At 42.1% G+C, this 22,671-nt stretch overlaps 3 protein-coding genes across 4 annotated transcripts in view; 2 read left to right on the top strand and 1 right to left on the bottom strand.

The window, feature by feature from the left end:
• Positions 1–755: 755 nt before the first annotated feature.
• PPDPFL (pancreatic progenitor cell differentiation and proliferation factor like) lies at positions 756–4,298 on the top strand. 2 transcript variants are annotated; one of them, XM_036337670.1, is made up of 5 exons: positions 756–916; positions 1,225–1,325; positions 2,682–2,747; positions 3,074–3,173; positions 3,928–4,298. In XM_036337670.1, the coding sequence occupies exons 2-5, from the start codon at positions 1,271–1,273 to the stop codon at positions 3,938–3,940; spliced, it is 234 nt and encodes a 77-aa protein (XP_036193563.1). In that variant the 5' UTR covers positions 756–916; positions 1,225–1,270; the 3' UTR covers positions 3,941–4,298. The 2 variants fall into 2 exon arrangements, with proteins under 2 accessions (XP_036193563.1, XP_036193564.1); XM_036337671.1 differs by lacking the exon at positions 3,928–4,298 and having other exon boundaries at positions 3,074–3,177.
• A 10,741-nt stretch (positions 4,299–15,039) lies between these two features.
• On the bottom strand, positions 15,040–18,497 carry LOC118670767 (atherin-like). Its single transcript, XM_036338131.1, has 3 exons — positions 18,472–18,497; positions 17,116–17,980; positions 15,040–15,192 (listed from the first exon to the last, which is right to left on the bottom strand). The coding sequence occupies exons 1-3, from the start codon at positions 18,495–18,497 to the stop codon at positions 15,163–15,165; spliced, it is 921 nt and encodes a 306-aa protein (XP_036194024.1). The 3' UTR covers positions 15,040–15,162.
• Positions 17,507–22,671, top strand: part of PCMTD1 (protein-L-isoaspartate (D-aspartate) O-methyltransferase domain containing 1) — a 49,806-nt gene continuing 44,641 nt past the window's right edge. The window contains exon 1 of the mRNA XM_036337664.1: positions 17,507–17,642. The gene's annotated coding sequence lies outside the window, so the exon portion shown is untranslated. The remainder of the gene's footprint in view (positions 17,643–22,671) is intronic.

Raw genomic sequence — 22,671 nt, forward strand, 5'->3', positions numbered from 1 at the left:
ATAAATTTGAACTAGCTGACATGGGTAATTTTATAGTAATGCTGCATTACCAGTATTAATTTAAGCTTGGTGAAACTGAGCCACCAAATAAACTGAAAGAACAATTGAGAATCCCCTCAATGTAAAGAGGAGCCACATTTGGTCCACAGGTAAACTAAGTCTATAAAATGGCAGAATAGTTTATATAAGGAAATTAGTAAAATTGGAACATTAGCTTTTGTATCAATAAGTAACATTGATATGTGATAAAGCCATGCAATTTCCCTATACCCATGATGGCCATTTCTTGTATCATCCCCACTAGAATTCTTAACTCATGGTCCGTCAAGTTCTACAGTACATGTCCCTTCCCACAAAGACTTCCGTGTTTCATGTTCCTCACTGTTTTCTGTGATCCTGTGGCTCTGTCTTGCATCATGTGTTTGTGGGCATGCCCAATCCCCCAGCTGGCCTGCAGCCCGTCTGTGGTGCCCCACATGGAGCCCAGCAGGGTGTGTGATTGTATCTAATGCTGAGAGGATATGTGGCTACTACCTCCTTCCCTATAGAAAGCAGCAATCATAGCTGTGACCTGACAGAGGGCAAGTGCAAAACAATGTCTGAGCCAAGTCTGTCCATGCTGCAGGCAGCCCCACTTGGCACATTGACATGACCAAGAGCAAACAGGACGAGAGCTTCCCCATGCTGCCTCTGGCTGGCTGTGTGCCCACCTTGCCTCTCTTCACCCACAGCTCAGGTTTCACCCTTCTAAATATAAGGTGTGCTCAGGGGTCCCAGACACTGCACAGTGCCCCAGGGCCTTCTGGGGCAACACAGTCTATCATGGATCACTACAAATTGTTTTAAATTATGCATTTTCTGAGAAAACTTTAGAATCACATCTATTTTAAAAGAATAAATTGGATAAAAGAAATAGGTAAGTGACTATATCATGGCTGTGTTCGTATTTTTTCTTTTACCTTTAGGTTAGGTTTATTTCAGACAAAATTAGTTGTGGGCATTGTTTGTAGTTGGATGCAAACTTTTCTCTTACTTTTCCCAATAAATACCTGCACTGATTACATTTTTTATTACAGTATATTTGATTATAACTTTGTGTGAACTTTGCTTTTTTTTAATCAGATATTTATTACATGGTATTGTTTTGCAAAAAATATTCATGTGGAAAAAAGAAAAAAGAATGTTATTGATGTCAACCTCTCTTTCCCTGTCTCTGTTACTCAGACTGCTGCTCATACATAGTGTCTGGCGCTTGCTCACGGGGATAGCAATGGCATCGGTACCTTCAGTTGGTTGCCTTCTGGCCAAAAATCAGTATTATCGAAGTAAGTAATATCATCACTAGAGGACCCCCTAGAGAATATGGTATGAACTGATGTCTGAAGGGCCTTAGTAACCCACTATTGTATCCTGGTCATTTTAAGGTGAAGGAAGACTGATGTGACAGTGAAGGACATAGGAATAGAATTCATTGGAGACTTCTCCAAATCAGTATTATCAAGGAAGGCTCATTTCTTTAACTATGTTATATGGTATCGATAAGGCCACTAACACATAAATAAGTGATCAGCTTATATTTCAAATTAATGTTTAATTTCAATACTTTAAAAACCGATAATTTTTTAAAAATAAAATATTCATTTTTTAGAAAAGAAGGGATATCATAACTATGCTTCATGGATTTTCTAATTTCTACTTTGCTGCCATGGATAATAGGTTAGCATCTATCATGACAGTTTTATTTTTATCCATCTGTATTTATAGCTCAATAGAAAATTGTAGCTTCTTAAATTCAGAAACTTCATTAAATAAAATGATTACTTTAAAACCAACGTATCACCCTGGCTGGTTTGGCTCAATGGATAGAGCATCAGCCTGTGGACTGAGGGGTCCCAGGTTCGATTCCGGTCAAGGGCACATGCCTGGGTTGTGCGTTCGATCCCCAGCAGGGGGCGTGCAGGAGGCAGCCAATCAATGATTCTCTCTCATCACTGATGTTTCTCTCTCTCACTCTCCCTTCCTCTCTGAAATCAATAAAAATATATTTAATAAAAAACTTATCATTTATTGAAAAGATGCCAGCAACATGTAAAAAAAACACTCTTATTTCAAGATGCTTTTAACTCTGTGTTGGAAACATCTATTGATTTATCCTTTTTACAACAAGATTAAGCTATGCCCATTTACTTTTTGTTATTACAGCCACAGAAGTTATTTTTATATTCTGATATTTTAAAAGACTTATATGCTTCAAATGCAAATACTGTTTATTTTTTTAAAAAATAACTCCTTTGTTTCTAAATATGATAGCCTTTGTATGCTATTTAAATATATACACATGTAATATTTCTAACGCAATAAAATAACATTCATTCTTGATTTTATATTTCCTAAAATTTTAAATTTTATAGCACTTATAAAACATTTTAAATTCTATATTTATATCTGTGGAAAGAGAATGTTCACCACTGAAAGGAATATACCATATTAGTAAAAAATGTAATAAGCCTTATTATTCTGGAAGACTTTGTAATTGATTGATAATTTACTTAATTTTTAAATTCTTAAATGTATGAGCTAGAAGTAAATAATTTCAAACCATACTACTTGAGAGTTTAGAGATAAATATGTATTTGTTTGCTTGTTATGTATTTGTTCATTCATTATTGTTTCTTTTGTAGAGGCCAGTATTTCTTCAGTTAGCTCTGACTCTGTTAATTTCATAGATGAAGACAAACCCCTTCAAGGTACTTAGTTTATTCCTTATCAGCATCACTCTCATTATTTTTCTGTTTTTAATCTCTCAAAATTTTGATAAGGTCCTAGCCAGTATGGCTCAATGGATATAGTGTTGGACTGAGGACTGAAGGGTCCTGGGTTCAATTCCCAACAAGGGCACACACCCGGGTTGTGGGCTCAATCCCCAGTAGGGGGTGTGCAGGAGGCAGCCCATCAATGACTCTCTTATTGATATTTCTATCTCTCTCCCTCTCCTTTCCTCTATGTCTGAAATCAATAAAAAAATATATAAAAATTTTGTTGATAAGGAAGTAATATGTATTTTATTTGATAGGGTTACCTGAAATGGCAGAATCCACCTGGTGGTTGAAATCCTTTTTTCATTCTGAACCTGTGCTTTCAAGTGAAATAAGAAAAGAACTGTCTGTTAGTGGGTAAGTTACAGCCTTTTGTGATAAGGGTATCTCTTACTAGCAGTGAATGAAACAATGCAGCTAGTAATTCTTAACCAATAAGATAAAATCGTTTCTTGAAGATAGTGTAGGTTTTGATATAAAGCATAATTAGGGGATAGAGAGGGACAATTGCTCCCTATTCTAGTTAATTAACCATAAGTCAGATCATGAGCACTTTCTCTCATTCTATCACTAAAGTGTGATTGAAAAGTCATATGTCAATTTTTATTAATGTTTAGGAGGGATAGATTGGGAATCAGAGGCAAGGTTCTAAATGATTTTTTTATTAATACCTTTAGGAAACAGACCACAGTTATCTAGTTGCTGTCTTAAACAACCTAGGTTAGTCCCACTAGTTTTTTAAAAGTATTTGTCTTTAGACAATGGCTGATACTAACACTGATGACCAGCCACTAAACTGAATAAAAATAAATAATGATGGCGTTCATAGATTCTGATATTAAAACTGAAGTTTTGATCAATTTTCTAATATGAGTTTAAAATAGAATCAAGTATTGATACTTTTTAAAATCAAAGGAAGACAATTTTCAAAAAGATGTATTCTTTACTCTCTTTATCAAGTACATTGATTTGAATGAGCTAGGTGTTTTACTTATTTTCTACTGTATTTGGGCTATAAAGACAGCTTAACGTACAGATAAGCATTTCTCAACTAACCATCTTTGTATTGTAATCTAATGACATAGTTGTAACAACTGTCTATTTTATACAGCACTAACTGTTGATTCTGACAATCAAAATGACTCCACCTGCTGAGGTGCTACAAAGGTGAACAAGACCCGTCAGCTCTCAAGTTATTCTAGACAACGCTTCTCCATTGCAAAAAGACAACAACCGGCCAGAGATCTCATTTATTAGGCAAAATCACAGCAGCCACCCATACAAGTTCAGGCATTTTCTTCAATACTAAAATTACTGTTGTGAGTAGCATCAGCTTCTCAGAGAAAATTAGAAAAGCATGGTTTAAAAAATATGTGCCCCTTTAGAGCAGTTAGTCTTTAACTGTAGCAGTCTTTTCATTATCCATATTATGTTTCCAAAAATTTAATTATTATTTTCAATTAAAAAAAGTTAGACACTCTTTATGTTTGTTGAATTATTTATTATACCTTAAAACAGAAGCATTGATACCTACTAAAATGGTTTAAAGGTCACTGGATTCAAATGTGTAGAAGAGGTGCAAAAATTTTATTTTTAATCATGAACATTGAAAATAACAAACACACCCACAAATACATTACCTGTTTGACACATTGCTATACATCTCACCAACTGTTCATTGTGTGGACTTTAAAATTTATAATTTTAGCAATATTTAACAACACAGAAAATTATGATACTATGTTAAGTGAAAACTGTAAAATAATCTATATATGGATGATTTTAATTGTATTAAAAATATCTACACTAATAAAAGAGAAACATGGTAATTGGCGTATGACCGCTACCCTTCCCATTGGCTAATCAGGGAGATATGCAAATTAACTGTCAGCCAAGATGGCAGCCGGCAGCCAGGCAGCTTGAAACTAACATGAGGCTTGCTTGCTTCAGTGACGGAGGACTCCAACGTTCCCCGCTTGCCGCTGCAGGCCTCTGAGCTTGCAGTTTCAAACATTGTAACAAATATAGACGATAAACAAAACCCCAGAAACCAGCTTTCAGCTAGCCGGGATCTCAGAGCTGGAGTTGATACAGAGTTTCGATGATAGAACCGAAACAAACCAGATACCTGCTTTCAGGAGCGGAGGCCTAAGAGCTGGAGCCTCAGAGCTAAAGCTGGCCCAGAATAAAAAAAAAAGGAAAAAAGGAGCAGTTGGGAGCTTCAGTCCCAGCCTGAAAACAGCCCTCAGCCCCTCACCCAGACTGGCCAGGCACCCCAGTGGGGACCCCCAACCTGAAGGGTGTGTGACCAGCTGCAAACAGCCATCATCCCCTCAACCAGGCGGGCCAGGCACCCCAGTGGGGACCCCCACCCTGATCCAGGACACCCTTCAGGGCAAACCAGCCGGCCCCCACCCGTGCACCAGGCCTCTATTCTATATAGTAAAAGGGTAATATGCCTCCCAGCACTGGGATCAGCGGAGCTGAGAGGCCTCCCGGCACCGGGATCAGTGTGACAGGGGGCAGCACCCAAACCCCGATCGCCCTGCGGCTCTGTGTGTGACAGGGGACGGGGCCACAACCTCCCTATCCACCCTGCTCTGTTCGTGACAGGGGAAGGTGCCCCAACCCCCTGATCGGCCCTGCTCTGTGGGTGATAGAGGGCGGCGCCCCAACCCCCACCCCCCCACAGGCCCTGCTCTGTGTGTGATGGGGTAGAGCCATAACCTCCCCATCGGCCCTGCCCTGAGTGTGACAGTGGTGGCGCCCCAACCCCCTGATCCGCCCTGCTCTGTGTGTGACAGGGGGCGGTGTGCCAACTCCCCTATTGGCCCTACTCTGTGAGTGACAGGGGGGAGCTCCTCAACCCCCTGATTGGCCCTGCTCTGTGCGTGACAGGGGGTGGCACCACAACCTCCCCATCGACCCTGCCTTGAGTGTGACAGGGGGCGGTGCCCCAACCCCCCAATCGGCCCTACCCTGAGCGTGAATGAGTGTGGCATCGCAACCTCCCAATCCGCCCTGCTCTGTGCATGACAGTGGGCGGCACCCCAACTCCCCAATCCGCCCTGCTCTGAGCCCAACCAGGGGCTGCACCTAGGGATTGGGCCTGCCCTCTGCCACCCGGGAGCAGGCCTAAGCCAGCAGGTCGTTATCTCCCAAGGGATCCCAGACTGCGAGAGGGCACAGGCCGGGCTGAGGGACCCCTCCCCCCCCCCCACCCCCGAGTGCACAAATTTTTGTGCACCGGGCCTCTAGTATATGGATAAGATTGAAAGGCAATATAACAAAACTAGAGGCCCAGTGCACGAAATTCATGCATGGGTAGGATCCATAGGCCTGGCTAGTGATCAGGGCAGATCAGGTTCCCTCGCCTCCCTGTGCGCCGCCACCATGCGGTTACCCCCCCCCCCCCCCGCCTCCCCGCCTCCTTCTCTTGCCACCCATGCACCACCACCTCGCGGTTCCTCCTGCCTCCCTGCCTCCCCGCTTCCCCACCTCCTCCTTCCCTCGCTCCCTCAGCTCCCTGCTGCCGCTGCTGGTCGCCCACCATGTTCTGCGCCACCCCTGGTGGTCAGCGCATGTTATAGCGAGCAATCAAACTCCTGTTCTCCTTGTTGAACTCCTGAAGGGACACTTTGCATATTAGCCTTTTATATATATAGATAGTAACAGTGGCTATTTTTGGAGGTAGGATTATGGGTGGTTTTCATTCCCTTATTCATATATTTCTGTAACTCTAATTTTCTAATGCAACCAAATTTTGTGTATAATTAGAAAGCAATGAAATGTATTTTAAAAGGAGTACTGGAATGAATTTTCTGAATGTGAATATATCCTACATTAGTTTGAGTATTTCCTGCTTTCCTCAATATTGGGTGGATAATACTTAATGAGTTTCAATTTAAAAGTTTCTGTATACTGTTTGCAAATATTTTTCAATGTAAGATGATAAATGCTTAGAAATTAGGGATGATGAACTCACTCAGAGGTAGATAATCACTATGGTGTTTCAGGGCTGATGTTGCATTAAACATCCTGTAGAGTATACATGATTGTTTATTGTCCAACTGTCTTCTTATCCCATCACATAACCATGATAATTATCAAGACTGTTTTCAGCAATGGGCACTCCTGACCACTTACTTCTCTTTCTTTTCTTTTCTTTTTTAAGTATATATTTTATTGATTTTTTTACAGAGAAGAAGGGAGAGGGATAGAGAGTTAGAAACATCAATGAGAGAGGTCGATCAGCTGCCTCCTGCACGCCCCCCACTGGGGATGTGCCCGCAACCAAGGTACATGCCCCTGACCAGAATCGAACCTGGGACCCTTCAGTCCGCAGGCTGACGCTCTATCCACTGAGCCAAACGGGTTCGGCAACTTCTCTTTCTTAATGGGAAATACATTCCTTTAATTTTGTAACCGTCTATCACTTTGCTGTCAATGAAGGAGACTCAAATATCATTTGGCCCAAGAGCATATCATTGTTTACACATCATTTTTTTGTTTTTGGTTGTTTGCATTTATAAATTTTATATATTTGTAGAGGTCAGTTAAAGTTTTGGACTATATATTTCACTTGGCTTCAGTCTAACATTAAATTACATTAATTGAAGATTGACTAAATTTAGAGAAAAATATGGTAAAGCAAAATGGTAAATTTTTAGTATTATTTGTTTTTGCTTTAAGATTATAAACAAATTCATTTTTATTTAACAACTAGGGGCCCAGGGCACGAATTCGTGCACCTTGAAAGGAACTGTGGGCCGCGAAGCTGCGGTGGGCACAGGGGTGAGTCTCGGTCCATTCTCCACGCCCCCACCAGGCCCTCCTCCTGCTGCGCCCCCTAGTCCCCACTCTGCCGGCAGCACCGCTCCCCGCCACCGCTCCCACACGCTGACAGTGCTGAGCGATTGGAACCGGTACCAGGAACTGGCAGCGGGTGCAAGCAGCGGTTTCGGCACCGGCTGTGGGTGCAAGCACGGCTGTTACTGGCAGCGGGTGTGAGAGGCAGCTGCCGGCCCCAATCACCCCTCAGGAGCAGGGCGAGGTAGAGAAGCTCTGAGGGGGCGATCGGGGCCAGCAGCTGCCTCTTGCACCCGCTGATGGCGCCAAGCAATCATGGCCAGTGCCGGGCACCGGCAGTGGGTATGAGCTGTGGCTTCAGTGCTAGCAGCAGGTATGAGCCCCCGGTGGGACTGCGGTGCACAGGAGCAAAGAATTTTCAGTAACCACCAGAGACTTGCCCCGATGACAGCGACTGGAGCCCTGCCTTGGTCTGGCAACCCCGGCACAGCTGACGCCTGCCATGTTCTGTGCTCTGCTGCCTGCTGCCAACTCCTGTCAGGTTCTGCACATGCCCCCCTGATGGTCAGCGCACGTCATAGCAACTGGTTGGTTGTTCTGCCATTTGGTCTATTTGCATATTAGGATTTTATATAGAGAGAAGATTTGGTGTATGTGGGAATAGGTTGCTTGTTTAGGTTATTTGATAAATTTCCCAAAAGTATCAAAATTGTTGCTTTTACCTTTTACAGTTTAGAATAGTGTTACTTTTGCTAAAAGTTACTGGGTAAAGCTGATGAATTTTACAAAGGCTTTGAATTAATATATTATCATGACCATATATAGTTATTAAGCATTTTATGGTGATTAATACATACACACGTAGATATATGAGGATAGATCAATAGATGGGAATATAAGGAATCTTCCTGAAAAGTAATGTTAATGTGAACTCATACAATGCTTTAAAAATTGAAAGTATTCCTATGTGCTATCCTAGAGTTTCTATAGAATGGAGATGACTTAAATAAAGAAAACAATATTTTCTAGGTAAAGTCTAGTTGATTGCTTCTAATGCGATTTTCCTACAGTCTTGACACTTTAGCACTGTCTTTAAAAAGTATCTCACACAGAGGTCTCACCGTAACTAAACATTGTAACTAAAATAGCCTAACTGTGTTACTTTAGTTACAATGTCTCCTGAGGTGTATTGCTATGACATCTATACAGCCTTTTTCTGTTGCCTTATTGGGTAGACAATAAACAGTGAAGGCCAAATATGTTAGAGTGATGTCATAACTCTGAATGACTTGAGATGACCACTCTAAACTGACTAGAGGCCTGGTGCACAAAATTCATGCACGGGTAGGGGCCCTACCCCTGGCCAGTGATCAGGGCCAATCTGTGGGATGACCAGCAGGGCGATCAGGGGATCCCGGCTGGCACCCGCCTTGGCTGGCCTGGGATCTGTGGGCTGGGGGCAACTCCTGTGTTGAGCGTCTGCCCCCTGATGGTCAGTGCACATCATAGTGACTGGTCATTCTGCCATTTGGTCGATTTGCATATTAGGCTTTTATTATATAGGCTATCATAGAATGTTATTTAACTTGGCCAGGATGTTCATATTAAATGTAAAAGGTTCTGACAATTTCTGCTTGGATTATGTGAAATTATATATTGAGATTTCACCCATTTTTTTGAGATATGGTTTTGATAGCAGGTTCTGAGTTATTGGCCCTATATCCTTTATCTATAAAACCAGCAACAGTCAATTCATTGATTTTCACTAGGGTAAAATTTCTCTAGCTAGAATTTAGGGCTACTTGTTGCTTCATACATAATGTATAAGTCAGGGTTATAGGAAACAAAACTGCAGAATTCTATTTTGGTATTAAAAATAAATGATGGAAAATAATTGTTCAGATTGAATGGAGTACAGATAAACTTCTAACTTATAGAAATTCAAGAAATATAAAGAGTCATAGTTTATACAACCTCCCAATGATATCTTTCAACTGAATATGTCAAAGCCAAGCTCATCATCTACTACCTCACAATATCTCCTTGTAGTTCCTCCTCTCTCAGAGAATGGCTACACCATTTATGAGCTCACAAAGTAGCCATTTCAACATGAAGTCCTTTCAATTTTAGTTTTTTATACTTCTTGGATCTGTATTTTCTTTCTCACCAGCCACCAGCACTACCTGAATCAAAACTTTCATATTTTCTCCTGAGGGATACTGCTATGGCATCTACATAGACTTTTTCTGAACTCCTTGTTTGATGTCCTCTGCAGATTAGTCACAATCATCTCTACTAACCACAAATCTGATGATTACTCTCCTATGAACACACTCACAAACACACTCATACACCCACCTTATTCAATGATTTTATTTTGCTCAGCATAAAGTCCTAACCCTCCAACCCTCACATATTCTAGCCCATGCAGATCTCAATAACTATTCTTATATCTTGCTACCCCCAGCTCCTGTTTCAGCTACACAGACTTCTTTCCGTCGCTCCTCTACATCATCTTCCCTCTTGCCACATGGTCTTTCTACAGAGCTGTTCTCTCAGCTTAGACTCTTCCCTTAGTATCTACTCTAGTTTTAAATCTCAGCTCAAGTCTCTTCCTCAGAGGTTTCAATCTGCTTAACTAAATTAGATTTTTCATTACAAGCTCTCATCGCCCATGTTTCTCTCCTTTCTAGCACTTATCACAGTTATAATTTTACATCTCTTTGTCTAACTGGTTGTTTTCCCCACTGCACCATAAAATACCTGAGGATAAGGGTCTTATCTGTTCTACCCAACAGTTAATACCCAGATTCAGACACATCAGCAGGTATTTGTCACATGAAGGACAATGGTTCTTTAGGGAGAGCTGGCTCCTCTCTTAAGAAGTAAAAAAAGAGTAAATACTAAATTAATAAAGAAAATATTTTTCAAGTAGTGATAATGCTGTAAAGCAAACAAAAGGTATTCTGTTGAAGAGTGATTGCGATAGGACAGAGCTTGAGGGAAGGCTGCTTTACTTGGTATAGTTAGGAAAGAAATCATTGAGAAGATGACAGGGGGACTGAGTCCTAAAGAAGGGGAAACAGCCAATTTTGTGAAAAGTACTCTAGGCAGATAAAATAGCCAGTGCAATTTACCATCACTGTTGTCAAGTGACAGCTGCTTTGAAAGAATTTGGCAGTCTGATCGACTGAAAGGCATTTTAGAGACAAAACAGGCAGGTTTTAGGGAATAAAGAGGGTCCAAGCTGCCAAAATGCTTAACATATTTTCACAGGAGATAGAGAAATGTCAACAGATACCTGGAAGAGGGAGACATATTTTCACAGGAGATAGAGGAATGTTGCAAGATAAGGGGGAGATAAAGAAGGGAGCACCATGTGGGCTCTGGACTTTGAAACTGGCGTCCTGCAAACGAGTGGCCAATCAGGAAAGCACAGGGTCATACAATGGGGAAGGGGTCCAATTAGAAGGAAGCATAGATAGACAAAAAACTTCCAGCCTTTAAAACCTTAAAAAAGGGGGCTTAGTTGGTTACCCCCTTAGGAACCCCTCCCTCTGCGGGAGTTAGTATTTGCTTCCAATAAATGTCCACCCTTTTACTAACAAGTCCTTTTAGTCTGAGAATTTTATTCTTCAAACTCTGTGAGGCAAGAACCTGCAAGGGGGGAGATCCGCTCCCCAAACCCCGTGTTTCACAACTACTTACGCTTTTTGGACTGCCTCTATCATTTAGCCATGACCTTCAAATTAGGCAACAGGGAACACATTTCCAGAGTGTTTGGCGTGAATCAGGCTCTGTAAATATCTCTTTGAAAAGACATAGAATTTAAATCACACTTATCCAGCATTTCTGCTAAAAGGAATCGTGTTGATTATTTAGGCCAAGGTTTTGTTTTAGGATTTTTCATTTAAAAGTCTCTGCCCTAATAATGGATTTGTTGTCAGAGTTTTTAATATTTTAATATTTTCAGCAAACTATTCATGTTAGTGGGATTTTTAAAAACACTCTATTTGAAAACCAGTTGGTTCTAGCCTATTTCTCATAATTACTGTGTTTAAGATTATCAACCTATTCAGAGCATGAAGAATCTATAAATACTATAGTTGTTACTTCAATGCCTGGTTACATCCACAATCGTGACTAGCATCTTTGAACAAGAACAATGACAGCAAGAAAACATCACTTTATAGATCAAAGGACTGAGAAAGGTTCATAGAGGAATAAATATTAAGGTAGGTTCATGAACAATGAGTATAAGTTTTCTTAGATAGGACATAATATTATAGAAATTGGAAATACCAGGAATGGAGTATTTTCTCCAAAAGAAGCCTATTTTCTACCCAATGTCATATCTACAAATTACACGTATTTTTGGAAAAGAAATTATTTCGTGATTTAAACCAAACCTTAGCATTCATCAGAATTGCCCAGAGGACTTATTAATTTGGGGTGAGGCCTCACGAGTTTGCACTTCTAGTAAGTTTGATGCCTCTGGTCCCAGAAAATTTTTTTTAGAACAATTGGTTTAAACAGAGTCTTTTTCACTTTTCTCTAGAGCCGTGGTCGGCAAACTGTGGCTCGCGAGCCACATGAGGCTCTTTGGCCCCTTGAGTGTGGCTCTTCCTAAGCCTTAGGAGTACCCTAATTAAGTTAATAACAATGTACCTACCAATACAGTTTAAGTTTAAAAAATTTGGCTCTCAAAAGAAATTTCAATTGTTGTACTGTTGATATTTGGCTCTGTTGACTGAGTTTGCCGACCACTGCTCTAGAGGATACTTTAATGTTATAGAGCTCTTGATCCTTAATTTTGACAATACTGTTTAATATGTAAAGTAATCATAAGTGGCAACGGAGGAACACAATACAAGGAGATATCTTGTAAAAAAAAAAAAACTGCTAATGGCTTTGGACAAAGGTTGTAAGTTAGAAGGTTTCCTTTCACCTCTGTCATCTCTAAGACTGCTCTATATTTTCTCAATTTGTAAATTATATAGATATCACTTCTCTGGAATCTAGGGTCTTAAGCTTTCTCCTTCATTTTCAAATTCCAGTCCTATTCCAGAAAACATTTCCATATTCCTAACAAACTAAGTTTGTTTTTTAAAGTCAATAAGGTAATGCTGATGTGTTGTTTCTGTTTTTCAAACAGAGAAAAGTAAGTACAGTGAAACGAATTCACTTTGAGAAAGGAAGTATTTGTTTTTTTCATGGGGGAGGGCAGGAGGTGATGGTCTTATAGCTGTACTGACAATAGCATAAGGAAATAAAATTGCAGAACAAAACAGTTCCATATTGACTAGAATTTAGTTCTGAGTTTCCCCTAGACATTGCAGGTCAAATGAAAGATATAAAGAAATTCTCTCAGGCCTCACAGACCAGACCTGGCACTATAAACCATAATCAAGGCCTACTATGCAACACACTTGTTTTCAGATAACTAGATAATTTAAGATTAATCTGGGTAATACATGCAGACTTCCAATTCTGAGGCTGAAGAAAACATGCAACAACTCTAGCATGCTTCTGGGAAATGTGAACTCCAAGGAAGGAGAGAGTAGTTTGTATGCTGAATTTGATTTACTTTCATCAGCATGTGTTGAATGTGTTATGTATTAAAATAATAGAACATTTCCACTTTACAAGGCTCCTGCCTACACAGTTTTCTATATGAAGTATTCACTTTGGGTATTTTCTGATTAATATTAAAATTAAGGAAATTTGGTAATGAAGAAGTTATTATAGGAAGTTGTATTATTGCTGTTGCAAGGACCAGACTTGCTGCAACAATGGACCAATAATTACAGGAATAAATTGTCTGTGGGCTATCTAAATTAATCAAAGTCTAAATAAGTCTCTAAGTAATTCTAGGTTATGGAATAATTTCCATTCAACAAATGCAAAGTAACAACATTGTGGCAGACACTGTACTACGCACTGGAGAGCATCAGTGAATACAATGGGCACGGCCAGGCTTTGTGGGTTACAAATTAGTAGGATATACACGCTCACCAGAAGTAAATTATACATGAAAGATGCTAACTGGAAGCATAATCATAAATGGTTAGAAGGTGGAGATGGGGTGGCACCATGGGGTGTGTGGTCACTGGAAGATACATGGTCAATGGCTTTTTTGCTATTCAACTACTTCCACACAAGAACAGTACTTGGTCCTGTTTATTAACAAAGTACTTATTAAAAGTCTTATTAAAAATGATCTGTGGTCAACTTTAATGCTATAGAGGAAGAAGAGGAAAAAAAAGCCTTAGAACTCTGGAAAATTCCTATAGCAGAATGGGGAAATTAAATACATTAAGAAATGAAGAAAACTGGGACAAGGCTGTAGCAGTTCAGTTTAGCTATTTTCCCCATTCAACCATTTCTACTCATTGTGCTTATGGCAAGATATTTTCATGTGCTAAAATTTCTGCTTGGAATAGCAGAAAGCTAATCCTATAAAATTGTTATATGACCCCATCAGTTAGGAGTGCCCTGGGACCAGGCCAAGGGACAAAGAATCCATGATCACCAGCTCTAATCCACAAGATTTTGCAGTTAGCAGCAACTCTGTCTTGTTTGCAAGTTATTCTGTGATTTCAGCTTTGATGTAGCTTGCATGTGCTTTTATGAATATACTAATTAAACACTTGCAAATAACCAACTCTGGTGGGAAACAGTAACCTGGGCATCAAGGATGTGGTTACCAATTCTAATTTACCTGACATAACCTATTAAGTGCAGCTAGCCTACCATCACTGCTAACACATCTGAAAATCAAAACCAAATACTATTCAAGTAATGCAACCCTACTAGTGGAATGGAGAGGCGCACACACAGGAAGACTAGTGAACAGGAGAGCCAGAATACTGGCCCCCAAGTCACAGTACTTACGGGAAGACATGCTGCTTTTTATGCATACTACCACTCACTCTTAAAAGGATGAACAGCCTGTTTACCGAATAGGTCGGGGTGGGCAACCTTTTTGTGAGTGCGTGCCAAAACCAGCAAAATCTCTGACTCAAAATTCTTCTGCGTGCCAACCCTAATTTTTTGAGACCATGTTACGCCTACTTGATATCTCTTAAGGTGTACGTATGTGAAGAACCTTGAAGAAATAATAAAATTCATTCGAGCAACAAAAACACAGTATATGATGACGAAAAATACATTTATTTTTTAATGTATACATGTACACTGATAGTCAGACAGAAAACTTTATGACTCTGTTTGATATTATCAATGGGACTTTTGCTGCTGCATCACTGATGACAGATATTTTACATCAGGTTTATATTTCGTGACCTTCAGAGATATGCACGAGCTACTACTTTCATCCGTCAGGCTACTCCTATTACGAGACTTAACAAAACTCATCAATGAGAACAAAGATTCACAAGCGTGTGTGGATGAAACCAAAACACTGGTCGGATCTAGGAAGGCAGGGAGAGTTAAGGCAGAGGCATAGAAATGGCTCTTCCCCTCTCTCGTCAATCCATGTCTATGGTCTTTAAGATAACTTGTTATGTAAAATAACTTATCTAAGATACACCAACACTGAATTTATCTGAAAAATAAAGAAGTCGATATTAAGAAAAAAATTGTAAATGGAAGATTATAAGAGAGGGTTTCGCGTGCCAGCTAAAGTTACTGGCGTGCCATGTTTGGCACACGTGCCAGGGGTTGCCCACCCGTGGACTAGGTTCATTGGCGCAGCATTTTCCCAGCTCTCCTGACCCCATGTCTCCATTCCTCTTCTCACCTTTCTATCCCTCTTCTTCAAAAATATTTCCTTCCGGTCATGGTCTATGGGATGTTTAAGCAAGCCAAGAGAAACTCACTCAGTACACACCACCTTCATGGATCATAAGTACTCAATTAATTGAATGCAGAACACACATTAGCCGGGAGACCAAAAGGGCCAAGTCCCAAGTCAGAACCTGGGCTCGGTAGCTATTCAGAAAGGCTGTGAAGAAGCTGAGGCCATGCAGGAAGATGTGCAGCCCCCACTGACAACCGGCGGCGGTGGGGACACTTGCTCAAGATAAAATTTTGAGAAAAATCCTTGGCTGTCCTCCCATATAATAACAGGGTAATATGCAAACTGACCCTAATGGCAGAGCAACCAGGAACAACCGGTCGCTATGATGCACACAGACCACCAGGGGCAGATGCTCAAAGCAGGAGCTGCCCCCTGGTGGTCAGTGCGCTCCCACAGGGGGAGTGCCGCTCAGCCACAAGCCCGGCTGATGGCTGACCACTGCAGCAGCAGTGGCAGGAGCTTCTCCCGCCTCCACGGCAGCACTAAAGATGTCCAACTGCAGCTTAGGCCCGCTCCCCATCAGCTGGACATCCCCTGAGGGCTCCTGGACTACTACAGGGCGCCGGCCAGGATAAGGGGACCCCCCTCCCCCCCGCCCCCGAGTGCACAAATGTCATGCACCGGGCCTCTAATCCTATCCTATATAATAAAAGGCTAATATGCAAATCAACCAAACGGCAGAAGGACAGGTCACTATGATGCACACTGACCACCAGGGGGCAAGACGCTCAACGCAGGCGCTTCCCCCTGGTGGTCAGTGAGCTCCCACCGGGGGAGCACCGCTCAGCCAGAAGCCGGGCTCATGGCTGGCGAGCGCAGTGGCAGCAGCGCTAAGGATGTTCAACTGCGGGCTCAGCGGGAGCGGGCCTAAGATGTCGGTTGGACATCCCCCGAGGGCTCCTGGACTGTGGGAGGGCACAGGCTGGGCTGAGGGGTACCCCCCCCCCCAACCCCCAGGTGCACGAATGTTGTGCACCGGGCCTCTAGTATTTAGATAAACTGGCGAGCACTTTCCACAAAAGCCCTGTCAACCTGAGAAACATTCCAACATATTAAAGAACTTTTGTGAGTTTCTTTGAGCCAAACTGTGGACAACTGCCAGGAAGCAAAATCTCAAGGGATTGGGATAATGCTCCAAACAATGTCGCCCCTGATTTCACACATTAGCATCAAAAGAGATGACCCAAGCGGATTACATCAAACCCACCCGCGGGAGAAAGCAAAGCAGGAAAACCTCTGGGATTGCGTAAAAAGCAAAATGATAGAAGCATGCACCTTCTACATAGGTGGGTACAGGATAGCTCACAGTCAACAATCAACGAGATAAAATAATGAAAGGATCGATGGTTGTGCCTGACGGGGTGTGGGAAAGGGGAGTCACTCAGACGTTCCTAAGGAATGTTATTGCAGATGCAAAAGACAGTGCGACAGGCTCAGCGAAGGTAAAGGCTGACCTTCGTCGGGGGAGATTCTAGCCTAGGACCTAACTACCCACAGTAAACTGCTTCCAGTTAAAAAGTTTTCACTTCACCATCCTCGGCGGTTCCTTTAGGTTTGCAAGGTCGCCGGCACGCCTTCCCAGGGCCTGTCAGGTTCAGTATGTGGCTCCCTTTCATCTACAGCCTCCATAGAGCCCACCCGCCGACACCCAGAGGCCCCGTTCCACACCTGGGCGACGCTAAGACGCCCTGCCCGCCGCGTCAGGGCGGCATCTTCCGTCCCCGCTCCGCCGCCATCGCCTGCCACCGCCTGCCACCGCCAGCCACCCGCGGACCCCCTCGCCAGGGGCTCCAAACTTCCGGCACCGGCGAGGCTGGTCCTGATCTCGCGAGATCTGTCCTGAGACCGCTGGCAGCCCCCGACCCCGAGCAAGGCCTCGCGTTGTTTGGGGTCTGGGGGGGCGGGGCGATCCCGGAGGAGGCGGGGCCGGGATGGGGCGTCCCCAGGCCTTGTTGACATCGGCGTCCTCACCAAGTGGCCCTCGGCGGCGCATGCCCAGGTCTCGGCCGACTCGGAGTCCTGGACGGTCTGGCTTCCTCCGCGGCAGGTCCGGGCGCCGCCCCTCCGCGCGGCGGCGTTGGCGGCCGTGCTTTGACGGCGGCGGCGGCGGCGGTCGGCTGCCGCGGAGCTCGCGGAGTCCTGGTACCTGACCCTACGCGCCGCTGCGGCGGGCCGGACCGACCGCCTCGCCGCAGGTAACGCCGCCTCCCGTGGGCTCGGCCGCGCGGGTGGCCGTGTCCCGTGCTCCGGTGCCGTGCGCGGTGGCGGCGGACCCGGGTCGGGGGACGTGGGGAGTGCGGCGGCCGGGAGTTGCGGGGAGAGTGTCGGGGGAGATCGGGGTTCCCAAGGGGCTGGGAAGTGGGGGCCCGGCGGCTGTGGGGTCGGGGGCTGTGGGGTCCGACCGGCTGCGGGACACTGAGCCCGCGACGCTGCGGTCCCCCCAACACCCGCGGGGCCTTTTCCGATCCACCCCGTGACCTGCTGTTGTTTTGATTTTGAAGGAGAGGATCCGGCCGCCGTCGGCGGGGGAAGCCTGGGGGTGGGGGCTGGACGGGCTTGGAGAGCTGGGGCCGGCACTAACGTTCTCTTACTTTCTGTTGTTTTTTTCTGTTTGTTCGTTTGAGCGTTTCCGACTGTTTTAAGTCTGGTGCCCGTCCTTCGGGCGTTTCAAACCCGGCGTAGAGAGAATCCGTGAGGCGAAGAACCAGAGGGAGTAATTTTGCAAATTCAAGATATTTTTAACTTGCAGTAGTATGTTTTGAAAATCGAGACATCATGCCCATTTTTAAATGACAGATTAGAATAATTTGGGTACAGAGAGGAAAGCATGGCTTGACCAATAGTTATTCCCCCCCCCCGAATTATTATTCGCATTTTTAAAGTTAGTTATTTCCCCCCAGTTATTATTAGTATTTCTTTTTAAGTTACAGAAGTACTACGTGCTTTTTAAGGGAAAAAACAAGTCAAGCAGCCAAACAATGAAGACATCGCTTCCCTCTCTCCCTGACTTTATCCCCCTCTTACCCGGAGTAACCAGTCTTCAAGTGCATTGTTTAGCCATTCAGGATTTTTCTGTGCATATCATAAATATGTTTTAAAAATAAAATTGAGAACATATATAGTACGTGGTTTTTATTAGCCAATAATGCTCGCAGATATGCCTCCATTTCACTACATCATTTTTTTAAAAGTTGTATAGCTGTGTGTGTGTTTTTTAATGGGTGAGCATTGTCTCCAATTTTTTCCCCCTAATCTTTTAAGTTTTTATTTTAAAGAAGAAACTGTAAACCAATATTTTGAGGCGTAGTTTGGCAAAACTTTCAGAATGTCTAGGGCCAGATGGAGGATATTTGCATATTAGGCAAGTTGAGTGGTAGGTTTCCACAGAGCTTAATGGTAGTTTACATGAGGCTTGGATGACTTCCTCAAGCAGGTTAGTGAAGTAGTTGACTTTGTTGTTGTTTTTTAAGTATTTTTCAAAGTAAATTTACGTTTCTCCTAGTCAGTTGAAAACAAATGTAATTCCTTAACCATGAACCGGATCAGGTGTGAAGAAGAGGTAAAGGGGAAGGCCAGTGGCTCAGAAGTCTGTATTTCAGGCAGGTTAAACCGAAACAGAAAACTCAGAAATCAGCCAGGGGTTACATATTTTGATAGTAGGGAGTAAGCCGCAGGGGAGGATGATAACTACACTGCTTACTATTAAATAGGCAGAAAGCTAGGAACTCCCTATTACATTTTGTATTTCTACGTGCAAAAGAGCTGGAGACTTTCCTGACGTAATCACGGAGTTGTGTGTTTATTAAAAATGTACTGTGTTCATCTTGGTGCTAGCTTTCAGAGGGAACATAGAACTGAGGAAGATGATCACAAAGAACAGTCTGGTTCTAGCCTGAACTCTTAGGCTCATTTGGGTAGCATTTGATTATTTGGGGAACTGTTTTTAAAAGGAACCAAAAATATCCATGACATTTTAGATACTGTTGCTGGTAATACGTTCTTCCTTTATATATATTTTCCACAAAAACAGGTGGTATTCTCCACATTAGATAAATAAACAGGCTCAGAGATTAAACTGCTCAGGGTTCCATGCCGTTGCCTTTTCAGTAGTGGTAGCTGCATCGAAGAACCTATATTTTCCCTTCTGCCAGCTGCTTCCCATGAATGAAGAGTACCTTACAAAGTTTCCTTCTCCTTTATTTGGTCATAAATGTTTTTTACAAAAAAGACACATGAATATAATAATACTCATTGAAAAAATAATCCAAAGGATAGTGTGAAATTAAAATTATCTTTTTAGATGAGGTTTCTGGTGGTGTATTTTTTAAATATTAAATTCCTTGAGCTGATGTCATTAACCAAGATGAAGGCAGATTGTGTTACTTTAGTCACTGCTTGATGCCCTGGCAAATTTGGATATGATGGTAAATTGTACCTTGTACAGGTGCTTTTGTTACCTTACTAACTGGGCGGGTAATCTCATTGCATTTAGCATTATTTTTATGGGCCCAATTGCACTCTTGGTAAAGTGTGAACTACTCCGATGAAAACAAAACAAAAAGGGCCCTACAAATATTAAAATACTTATTTTATTTACTTATTTTATTTTTGGTATTTTATTTTTTTAAATATTTTATTGATTTTTTTTTTACAGAGAGGAAGGGAGAGGGGTAGAGAGAAACATTGATGAGAAACATCGATCAGCTGCCTCCTGCACACTCACTCCCCAACTGGGGATGTGCCCGCAACCCAGGTACATGCCCTTGACCGGAATCGAACCTGGGACCCTTGAGTCCTCAGGCTGGTGCTCTATCCACTGAGCCAAATCGGTTAGGGCTATTTTTGGTATTTTAATGTCTCTTAAAAATGCATCATGACAAACATCAGAGTATGTGTCATAGTATTATGGTATATTGTTCCAGTTTTCCAGCTGGTGTGACAACTGTGTAGTTTAAAGATGGCAAATACCGCAGTTCAATAAAATATGATCGGTGTAACATGTACTTGAGAAAAAAATGCACATACAGGAAAATATTTGAGCGTTTATTCTTGGCAATTATTAAGGATGGTAATTGGATTCACATCTAAATGGCATATCTGCCATGCTTTGTCTCCTGGAAAGCTTACCACTGGATCTGAGTGGGTTTTATATTTGTGGGACACAAAAATGTTTCAGACACCAGAGAGCTGTCTTTAGAATATTTTAAGATTTATTGACTCGGCTATTGGAGGGCGAGGAAACCAATGCTGTGTAAGTATATTTTCAGAAATTAATAAGAGATTTTAAGGATGATGGGAAGAAATAAAAAGTTTATTTTCCACTTTAGCCTCAAAATCCTTTTGGGGACATATAATCATGAGTAGCCAAAGAAGCATCAGGTCTGATCTAGAGTTTAAAATCCAAGTGCTGTTTAAACAGCTATTGTGATAGTTCACAAAGGACTTGTTTCTTGAATAGTTCTCTTTTTAGGGAGAAATTGGTTAAGGTGAAAGAGAAGCTGAAATACAGGGGAGAAAAATCAGAATTGGCTGTCAAAATACACAAAAGAGAGGATGGTTCTTCAAAGAGTGGGTCATCAGTAAGAGTCAAATGTGTGCCTGAATGCCAAGGAATATGAGAATTTAACATTATAGATCTTTGAACTTTGACATACTGAAAAATAAGCTAATTGTTGCTGTGTTAGCTGAGTCCTGTTGGGGGTTAATAATTCAGTAACAATACTCTTACAAGCTCTGCTCTCACAGTTTCTTCTGTGCTTATGTGGATAGGAAAGAATAAAACTGTGCCTATACTGCAGTGTCATTTTATTCCTTTTAGCAATATCAGGAAGCTCCAACAGTATGGTCCGCTAAAGATTCATGTGGCTCAGCCGGTATGGCTCAGTGGTTGAGCCTTGACCCATGAACCAAGAAGTTACTGGTTCGATCGCTGGTCAGGGCGCATGCCCAGGTTGTGGGCTCAGTAGGGGTTATATACAAAGTAGCCAGTCCATGACCTTTATCTCTCATCCATGTTTCTATCTCTATCCCACTCCCTCCCTCTCTAAAATCAATAAAAACATTTAAAAAGAAAATCCATGTGAAATTTTGGACTTATTTGAATCTATCAAAGTTAATAGTTACCATGCAGAGGCTACAATTATATATTTCTATTATATCTATTTTTGCATCCTATGTTCTATTATAGTTTAGCCACTTAATCCTTGCTTTATTAAATAAAAATATAATCCTCGCTGTTAGGAATTGGGAATGTTGCATATCTTGGTGATGTGATGGAGGAGACATTTTGGTGTGTGTTTTTTTGTTTTTTTGTTTTTTGGAATGCTAACTGCGTGATTATAATGGAAGATGCTAGAATCCTAGTTGGTAGTTGAAATTGGAAGAGTAGTTGGATGGCCCTGTGGTTGGTAGTATCTCATGTGACCTGTTGTCTGCTCTGGGCAAGGGTCAGACCTGCATGTGTTTAGAAGTTCTGTGCTTAGAAAGGATACTGGCTATCTGGGAACTGGTCCCTGGGACTGTGGCCCATATTAGTATATTTAACATAGGAAATCTGTTCAGGGGATGAACTAAGATCCTTATGTATCTAGACTGAAATGTTATGACCTATGATGTAATATATTTTCTGTGGTTAATTTTTGTAATATTGTATGTTCAAAGATATTATTAAAACTATGAAATAGCTCTGGCTGATGTGGCTCAGTTGGGTGGAGCATCCTCCCATACACCAGAAGGTGGTGGGTTTGATTCCTCCACAGGGCGAATCTCTCCCCCCAACCCCCTTCCTCTCTCTGCCTCTCTTCCACCCCTTCCCTTCCTCTCTCTAAAATCAATAAAAAATAATTTAAAAACAACAACAAATAAAGCTAAGCAATTTCTTCCTTCAGCAAACCTCCCCCATCCATATCTATCCCTCATAGGTTGCTTGGGTAATGGTTTTTTAACTGTGGTGTGAATCCTTTCATACTTTTATACATGAACAAAAATAATAGATGTTAAGGATGTTAAATGTCAGAATTCCATGGAATAAGGAAAAGGTGATGATGTGATACAGGGGTAGATAGGAATGCTCTCTGATTCCTTCAGACTAGGTGCTATGAATAAGAGTATTATTTCAAGTGTAACAGCTACTTAGGTTCTGTACCTCGTCTATCAGGTTACTCCTAGCAAAGTCATTCCAGGTTTACCAAGTTGTGCTTTTTTAAGTAGTATATGATATCTTCC

The sequence above is a fragment of the Myotis myotis genome, unplaced genomic scaffold, assembly GCF_014108235.1.
Source record: "Myotis myotis isolate mMyoMyo1 unplaced genomic scaffold, mMyoMyo1.p scaffold_m19_p_16, whole genome shotgun sequence".
Taxonomy (NCBI): domain Eukaryota; kingdom Metazoa; phylum Chordata; class Mammalia; order Chiroptera; family Vespertilionidae; genus Myotis; species Myotis myotis.

Coding starts and splice junctions, on each gene's coding strand:
- PPDPFL (XM_036337670.1), top strand. CDS start 1,271: ATGGCATCGGTACCTTCAGTTGGTTGCCTTCTGGCCAAAAATCAGTAT. Junction 1,326..2,681: donor CAAAAATCAGTATTATCGAA/GTAAGTAATATC, acceptor TTTCTTTTGTAG/AGGCCAGTATTTCTTCAGTT. Junction 2,748..3,073: donor TGAAGACAAACCCCTTCAAG/GTACTTAGTTTA, acceptor TTTATTTGATAG/GGTTACCTGAAATGGCAGAA.
- LOC118670767 (XM_036338131.1), bottom strand. CDS start 18,497: ATGCACTTGAAGACTGGTTACTCCGG. Junction 17,981..18,471: donor TTGAAGACTGGTTACTCCGG/GTAAGAGGGGGA, acceptor CCCCACCCCCAG/GCTTCCCCCGCCGACGGCGG. Junction 15,193..17,115: donor GGCGTCTTAGCGTCGCCCAG/GTGTGGAACGGG, acceptor TTTATTTTTCAG/ATAAATTCAGTGTTGGTGTA.